We start from the raw sequence: 9116 nt of genomic DNA on the forward strand, positions 1-9116 counted from the left end.
TGTGGGGCCGGGGTCTAAGCCAAACTATATCCGGTCACAGAGATCTGCTATTTTAAAGTAAAGTCAACACATATAGACCCTAAATATAGTCTATATTAAGAACGAGAAAAGTCTTAACATATATATCCTTTTTTGTAAACATATGACAAATGTGTGAGGGTGATGACGTCAGAGCATCGTCTTATGTGCCAGGGCTTAGCCCCGGACAGCCCCAGCCCAATTTAACCCCTGGGTATTTGTGAGGGAGCTCCTATATGGCATTACCCCGCTGAAGCTCACCAAAGTTTAACATATTTCATAGTTCAAAGTTTTGTCAATTGTTTTGTTTATTGGTCAAATACTGGTTTCTAATGGTTTCTGAGGAGTTTTACTGGAATGAAAGAACACAGAGTACAGAAGCAACAAAGCAGCATACTGCATTAAACCTGACCTTCACAGAGAGGTTGAAGTTCATGTGGAAAGGAGGCTTCAGTAGTCTGTCTGCACTCTGTTTAGTTTTGCTATCTTACAATCAATATAGTCAATGTGAGGTAAAGTGTGTAACCGGTTAGAACTCAAAGTTGCAATGAGGTCTTAAAATGTATGGAAAGGGTCTTAAAAAAGGTCTTAAAAGGTATTAAATTTGACCTCAGGATTTCTGCATATACCCTGGGATAAAAGCGTTGAACAAGTGACATGTAATGTAATCATTGTGTTGTCTTACCTTTTTTCAATATTCAGAAAAGGGTGTTGTATTTACTTGTTCTATACTAACAGTAACCCAAAAACGTACCTTTGATTATTTCATGCCATAATATAATTGATTTAAATCATAATTTGTGATTATAAAATGTAAACATTGACAGTGGTTTCCTTCTGTATAACCTTCACTTCACTGACCCATATGGATCCTGATTGATGCAGCTAATGGTGCTTTGATTGATTCGGATGTCTCTGTCCAATCATCTGGCACTTAATTATAATTCAATTACCATCCATTTACTGGCTTGTGCAGCTTTTATTCTGGTCCCAGGGGAGGGAAAAGGCCATGGGGCCAGACTCTATGCATTATTTATATATTTTGAAAGGAACCGTACAAAAAAACAAGGCTTCTACATAATGGCTTTTTATAATGGGAAATAAGGTTATTGTTTGATTCAGTAATGGACAACAAGGTGACAAACACTATCATCTTCTTGACTCTGACAAGTCTGCAGACCTGTCACATGCAGGTGCTTCTGCTGTGATACATGTTACCATCTCTGACCTAGTTTCTCTCTTTTCACTATGCTCCCCATTTCTTCCCCTTTCTCTCTTTTCCCCAGATCCTCTCCATGCCTACTTAGGGCTGTGTGGTTTGTCTCTGATTGGAGAGCCAAGTTTGAGGAAGGTCCACCCCGCTCTTAACATCACCCAGAGAGCCTTTGAGCACGTGCAGCAGCTGCAGCAGACATGGAGGGAGAGTGCTGGCAGCTGTGGCCGACAGCACTGACAGCAGGATGCTCCACAGCGCTGGCTCTGAACAGGTTCAGTAACCAGGAACATCTCACCAGAGTCAGTCCACGGCAACCGGACTTCTGCTGTGTGTCTTGAAGACGCTTGGATCTGTGAGGCCACCTCGTGTCAGGAATTAGAAAAGGTTTTTAAGACCCCAGACACACAGTAGCTACTTTGGGGAGCTCATTTTAAGTCCATCTAAAATAACTTTTCTGCTAAGGAATCTATGCCAGACTTTTTTGCTGCCTTTTTATTGTTAGAACGTAATAAATATCAACTTGCTTTTTGTTTTGTGGGGGTAAAATGATGTGCCAGAAAATCCATTTTGAGTCACTGGAGACTCAAAGAAATTCCAGATGCCTCCATTTTGCTAACTTTTTAGATGCTGTAGCTTTTGAAGCCTTCTGCTCTCCATCATAGTCAACAACGCAATCTGCTGTAAACGTTCTGCTCGAGGAGGAACTGACGCACTTCACATGGACATTAACTTGTGTCTTTAAAATGGTATCGGAGTAACTGGGGTCTTCAGTACCTTAAAGCTTCTGAGTTGGCTGTTGTCATTAATGTGAATTGCCTAAATAAGTACTTGCTTTTGTAGAAAAATCCCCCTGTTTTAAAGAAAATATCACAAGTATGTTTTTTGTCAGCCGGTATGGGCACAGTGGTCATTTTTCTTGGGTTGTGGTGGGTTAAAAATAGCACATTTCTTTTGAATGAACCTTACTACATCCTTAAACAAAGAAAATACAGCCAAAGGTGCCATACAGTTTGTTTTGCCTCTCTGCCCCTCGAACATCTCCATCCTCATGTTGCTTTTGGATCTCTCCAAAGCCTCCTGTCCCATAGGAGAGACCAGCCTGGCAGGTACACTCTCACCTCGGCTCGTTTCAACATCCCAGGTTTTTTTCTGTAATCACCAGAGATTTAAAGATAAAACAGCGACTGGGGGTACATTTATGGAAGAGGCATCTAAGACCCAGCAGCCACGCCCAGGGGCAAGTCTGTGATCGAAGAGAAAAATTAAATAAAAATAGTTTTAGCTCCAGGCCTTATCATTTCAGATCACATAAAATAGAATGTGTTGTTCGCTTATTTCCAGAGGATCACAGAAAATTAGGCCAGAACATAAAGAAATATAATCCCTTATTTCTGCAAGCTAGCCCCCTGACTCCTGAACCGATCAGAGTTACGTTCCTTCACCAGCTTTCATTCTTGCTGCAAGGCACCAGCCAGCATGAAATCAATAGAAAAAAGATGAGACAGTTGCATTATGACTTGGGGAAATATATTCTTTTGAACAGCGCTGGGAATGTTGTTTTCAGACAAGAAAGGATGCAGGGCAAAAGCAAAGAACCATGCACATGAGCACACAGAGAGTCAGGTCTTAAACAACTATTATCAAATGCATCACATCCCTTTGGGTCCTCAAACGCCACCTGCAGCTCAAACAAGTGACCTTCCAGCCTTCTTGCTGACTCTTCAATGAGAAATGTTAGTTTTAAATCCTAATAAGGTCTCAACATGGTGTCATAGAGGCACTGAGTTGAGCCGGTTCCTCTTGCCTTCGTATCACATTGATGCCCTGATTCCCAGTAAGGGACATTTCCCCAGTTTCATAGGTCCCTCCAGCCCCCTGCTGAAGCCCCACCCTCTGATTATACGTCTGCTGTCACAGCAAACACCTGCTCCCTGAGATGATGAGAAAGAAACAATAGCTCAGCAGGTCAGAAATACAGCGGCCTGTCTGCACCTGCAGGAGTGCTGTGTTTAGACACTGGATTTAAAAATATGATATTGCCTCTGGGGTTTTCCTCACCATCTAAAATGAAGCTGTTCTTGGACTGCTTTCCCACCCGAGCAGCCCGTCTTTTCCAGACTCAGAAAAATAGAGCAGGCAGACAGAGGAAAGAGAAATGGGAGGAGAGGTGAATAAATAAATAATTTGATCCATCTATTATTGAAAGTGAACTGTTGGTGGCTACAATCTGCTCCCCTTACCTCGGCCAAACCCCCAGTGTTATATACCCTCATTTTGGTGCAAAAACCAATGTTTGTTGGTTGTTTTTAGCCATTTGTATTGCTTGTAAATGTTTTGCCTAAAAAAAAAGGCTTTGCCACAGTGTGTCTCTCGCAAACTGATGTACTCCATTTTCATTTGTATCTATTTTATCTTTGAGAAAGTTCAGCTATGACTTGCATTGCTGCTGCTGAATTGAGCCTCAGACACACACACACATACAAGATCAATAAGATAAGCTTCATCCTATGATATTCTGGTATCAGTCTTTTTTCTGTAACTACATCGGAGTGTTCTTTGGTCAAAATGCACCGAAAGAGAACGACCATGTCTCCCATGCATCTTTTCAAGTGACTTTGACCATGTATACCACCTCCGCCGGCTGTCCTTTTGTGTACATGATGTAGGCCAAGGCAAAGACCCCCTCCCAAACTCTAAAATGTGCCTCTAGCGTTTTACTGCTCAATCAATGCTCCCTTCTTGCTTTTTTCTGATTTCACTCCATGTACAGCATGCTTTAGTTGAGCTTAGCTTTGCTGTTGTTATTGTTAAAGAAAATGCACTGATTATAGTGTTCTCTAAAGGGGACGGAAGAAATGAGGATCCTAAATCTTACATTCAGGAACTGGAACACTTACCCTGTAAAAAAAGAATTGTCCTCCCATCTTTGAAGTTGAATGATCTAATTAGACATCGGTTTCCTGGTCGATTTACCAGAACTTGACTTTGTCCCTTGATGTCTGATCGATAGTGTATTTCCAGAAAGAGGGAATAAACCATTGACACACAACCCATACTTGCTTACTCGATTTTAAAAGAGGATGAAAGATTGAATGGATTTGCCCCTCACGGCATCTCAGCAGTTATTGTACTGCGTCTCCTTTTTGCTACATCATGCTGCAGTGGATGCTCTGTGTCCCACAGCATGTAAAGAGGGCAGAGGCTTTGCGCTTCTCAGACGCTGCTGCCTTTAGGTCGTCTAGAGATGTGAAAGACTGCAGCCAAACGCCACACATGGTTAACCGTAAACCCTTGCGCTATATCATCTAATATACATAATGTAATAATAAATAATGTAAGAAATGCGATGGAATTTATTTTTTCTATGCTTTGTAGAGATATCGAGTGTAGATAAATATGTAAATGTATATAAATATGTGACTTCTATTGTGCAAGTGGTCAAGAGGAAAGAAATGTTTACAGCTACATCAGTGAGGCAGTAGAAGGAATTGGATATCCAAATGTTGATATGTGATGTATAAAGTACTTCAGCCTTGAATTTGAGGAAAGTCATGTTTACTCGAGCTTGGCAGTGAAAACTGTATTTATGGTGAATAAAAACACATACTAACTTTTACAATTGTTTGGGTTTCGCTGTAAAATCTTGTTGCATGTGTATGAGGGGTTTTATCTCCTCAAAAAACAAATGTGCTTCCAAAACTTCATGTAAATTCACCTAATAGCTATTGATCTCTTGTTCAGCGTTAACTTTATGACCTGAAGAGGGTGCTAAGATAGAATTATTACATTACATTGCATTTAGCTGACGCTTTTATCCAAAGGGACTTACAATAAGTACATTCGACCAGGAAGATACAACCTTGAAGAAAACAGAATCATATAAGTACATCAGGTTTCATTGAGCCAAACATTTCAAGTGCTACTCAACTAGCTTTAGATAAGCCAGTCCTTTAGTTAGTATATAAGTGCTTTGTTAGTAATTATATCGCTCGAAGTGGAGTCGAAAGAGAATTCACCTCTGGATATCACTTATTGGACTTCTTGTTATAAATGGAAATGATGGTGGGCATGGAGTTACCAAAACCATTAAGATGTATCACCTAGCGAAAATAAGAATTCACAACAAATGTACAACAATAGGCATTTTAGGAATTCTGCAAAGAAAAGAAAGGGAAAGTCAATATTGTCACGTTCCTTTTGGTGAGATGGTGCTGTATGGTAACCTACAACAGCTGAATGTAATGAATACCATTTTGTTTTCTTTCCCTGTAGAATCTGTGGCTGAATAACTCAAAACTGTTTCTCTATTTTTAACTTCAAAGAGGACAATCGGTCAGCATTTTACCTAATTTGCTTGATTTGCCTTTCATTTCTCATCCTACATGGATGAGCTACAGAGTTACACAGTCTGCTAGGTCAGTGACTAAGACATCATTAAAAGCCTTGGGGGGAGGGGAGTTTCGCTGGACACACCAGGACACACATGCAAACACATTATATAGAGTCCCACTTGGGAGCTGCATAGCACAGTTACAGACTTCACTGATGGGGTAATTTGATCCAGGCAAATGTGGCCCTATGGCACTAAAATATCACATCTGAATAGGAGGATAATGACAAATTAAACAGCACTTGATAATCCATTTTATGTTTTTTTTTATTTAGAAAGAAATAATTATAAAACACAGTTTAAAGGGGGATTCAAAGGTTTAAATTGTATTTTCTTCCACTGTGAATACAGCCCAACCCAGATCACAACTCTCTGGAGATGCTCCCTCGACAGCCAGCTGCAGCTGTACTTTGGGTGTGGTTATATGGTCCCATATTCAACAGACAACTAATACCTGTGTGGCACCAGACTTCCCTTTGAGACATGTAACCTTATATTGCCACCATGTAGGAGAGGCTGAGTGGAAGAAAGGTACAATCTGCTTTGGTAAACTTTTATGACAGAAACTGACCCTGACATTGTCTATGGAGCTGTTGCTACCACAGAAGTACACAGATACACTGTGTTTACAGCTTTCCATATTGTGATGTGAATGACTCATTCTGAATGATCCACAGGCCCTAGGCTGGATGTGTATGCTTATGCAACAGTTGTTTTCTCTGTAGTTATTTAACATGAATCAATTCTGCTTGGTAAAACACATGAATCAATGCACTTTATTGATTATTCACTCTAGAGGGCACTGTCAGTTATAGGGCTTTTTATGGACTAGTCAAGTCTCATGACACAAATATTTCTTGTGAGCACTGCACTCATCTTTTCCCCAAGAGTCTATTGAGATGGCAATAAACACATGGATATAGCCACTGGAGATGCACTTCACAGGGAGCTATATGGTACGACTTTAAGATTTATTAGATGTTACTAATGTCCTTACAAATGGTTATGAAGGGTTATAGATCCGTTATTAAACGTTAATATGGACAGTCATATTGTTTATCAAAGGTACATTAATGGTTAATTTATCTATGGTCAGCAAAGAAAATTGCACTTAATATTCCTGACAGTTATTTTGATATTGACATTTGTTAACATGTATTACCACGTTTAAAGAGATATACAACATCAGAAATTGGTAGAGAACTGTTACTTTCCATCTTTATTCCCAATTTAGATTTGACATCCAACCAGTAAAATGGAAGAAGCTTATTTTCTTATTTTAAATGAAATCATGTTGCTCCAGTCAGTGCAATAAACAGTGATAATCTCAGTGCTTTTGGGAACATTAGTTGGTTATAAAATGAGTTTTGTTATGCATCGTTTCCCCAGTCAGGACAGTCTGCCCGGTTGTCCCCCTCCACGTGCTCAATGGGGTGGAATCTATCTGCATGAAGCCATCTGGTGAAGCGGAACAAGTGGCATTTCCAGAAAAATTAAAAACACACAAACTTAATCCGGCATCACACACGCATTCCGGATCGTTAAAAAAAACAGTTCTGTATTTGAAACTGCAATCCCAGATTCATGACAGGAAACAAACGGCACAATGAGACATGACAGTATGCTGTCACATATTTGGGTCGCAACGGGCAGAAATCAGCCCACACAAAACAATACATATGCACACTTGAGTGCTTTGCCAACCATGCGTAAATGTCCAATTTGACTGAATACAGCACCAGAAGATTTACGACCCCCCACCCTGCCCCTTTAATCCTCAATGTGAGATTATAATGTATATTTCTAGTGATGATGTCTAAAATGAGCTGCCACGCAGAGCTCGGGGATACAAAGAGCTGTCAGTGGAGACATCGCCGTTGAGGGAGAGAAGGAGGGTAATGGTACAGTAGAGGAGATTAGGGCGGGGTTTCCTTCCAAGATGAGGCAAACTAAAATAAAAATGTGCCTCTTGCAGCCGGCGCATGTATTTTAGACTCTACGGACAGACACAGTCTCCTGCGGAGGGAGGGAGAGGAGGATGGTGATGATGATGAGGATAAGGTCTCAGCAGCAGCTCTGCTCTCTTCATGTTATCTCACCTCCCCTCTGAAGCTGTGGAGCTTTTGATCCTGTTTGCTTAAGCCGCAGCTGCTGTTTGTCTCTGTGTGTTTTTCTACATTTACTACAATCTTATACCTGGTTGCTGCAACATCTCCCACCATCAGACCGCAGCCATGTCGGACTCAGAGGACATGGCGGAGTTCGCCAGCATCGTGGAGCGGATCGAGCGGGGCGAGGTGAGTGAGATCCGGATGATTTACGGTCCTTCTGACAGCAGCGGTCTGTCTGTCATCCTGCTGCCGACAGCAAACAGCACAGAGCCGGCCTGCAGGGCTGTCAGGGGAGGGGATGGATGCTGTCAGACACAGACCGCAGCCTGTTACAACTCTTTCCATTCATCTATGTCACATTGCATTGTGTCATGCTAGCCTATTGTATTCTAATATTATAGCATGATGTGGGGTTATCTCCTGTTATGTTGATTTAATAGCCATTAGGCCTACAGTGAAACCCACCCCTATTCTATTCATACTCACGATTTCAGGTGTGTCTGCTATACTGACCAAGGCATTCATTACAGGCATTCAGTTTAATTGCGTCATACTAATCATTGACATCAATATTAAGTCTATTATTATCAAATAGTGTATGTGCCTCTATAATTCTATAGACTATATTTCAACATTGTAATAGTAGCATAGAAATAATCCCTAATCCGGCCTATTAATTGAATAGTCTATAAAGATAATGATTGTTATCTATCTATCTATCTATCTATCTATCCATCTATCTATCTATCTATCTATCTATCTATCTATCTATCTATCTATTTATCTCTCTACGTCTATCTGTCTATACGTCTGTTTGTCTGTCTATATTTGACACTTTATTCATTGTACAGATTAGTAATACACCCTCTTCTTTTTTATTCCACTCTTTTCTGTTCTATCATATTCCAGTAAAATCTGTGAGCTAATGCCACCATTATGCAGTTCTTAAATCTTGGTATAATCTTAATCTTTAGCCTGCCCTGTAATTGTATTTTATATTAGTGACAAATCCCCATAACTCTGTTCTGATATTGTAAGAAGATCTGACCCTTTTTCTTTACAAAGAAGTTAACAACTTACCCTACAAAGACCTATATGCTCTATTATATGTCAAGGTCTAGTGGCTTTAAGGCATCGGCGCTTCTATTATTAGAGCAAAAAACGTGAGCATAAATGAGTGAGTTTAATTAGAGGTCCAAGTCAGTGAGTATGTTGGTAGTTAGATAGTGCTGCAGGCCGATCACAGACTCCTGTCAATATGTGGGACACTTGGCAGCAGCTGTGTGGTGAGATGGGGCACTGGGTTACTGAGGTGTGTGTGTGTGTGTGTGTGTGTGTGTGTGTGTGTGTGTGTGTGTGTGTGTGTGTGTGTGTGTGTGTG

General features: G+C 40.6%; 2 protein-coding genes across 8 annotated transcripts in view; both read left to right on the forward strand.

The window, feature by feature from the left end:
• pggt1b (protein geranylgeranyltransferase type I, beta subunit) overlaps nucleotides 1–4850 on the forward strand; it is a 21025-nt gene extending 16175 nt beyond the window's left edge. The window contains exon 7 of the mRNA XM_010776146.1: nucleotides 1305–4850. Coding sequence (XP_010774448.1) covers nucleotides 1305–1471 — 167 coding nt within the window. The 3' untranslated portion in view covers nucleotides 1472–4850. The remainder of the gene's footprint in view (nucleotides 1–1304) is intronic.
• A 2788-nt stretch (nucleotides 4851–7638) lies between these two features.
• The window catches only part of trim36 (tripartite motif containing 36), a 28274-nt gene continuing 26796 nt past the window's right edge, over nucleotides 7639–9116 (forward strand). For 5 of the 7 annotated variants that reach the window (XM_010776135.1, XM_010776139.1, XM_010776138.1 and 2 more), the window contains exon 1: nucleotides 7639–7921. In XM_010776135.1, coding sequence (XP_010774437.1) covers nucleotides 7859–7921 — 63 coding nt within the window. In that variant the 5' untranslated portion in view covers nucleotides 7639–7858. The remainder of the gene's footprint in view (nucleotides 7922–9116) is intronic. The other 2 variants (XM_010776141.1, XM_010776142.1) reach the window with 1 other exon arrangement.

The sequence above is a fragment of the Notothenia coriiceps genome, unplaced genomic scaffold (genome assembly GCF_000735185.1).
Source record: "Notothenia coriiceps isolate Sejong01 unplaced genomic scaffold, NC01 NC01_scaffold00016718, whole genome shotgun sequence".
Lineage (NCBI taxonomy): Eukaryota > Metazoa > Chordata > Actinopteri > Perciformes > Nototheniidae > Notothenia > Notothenia coriiceps.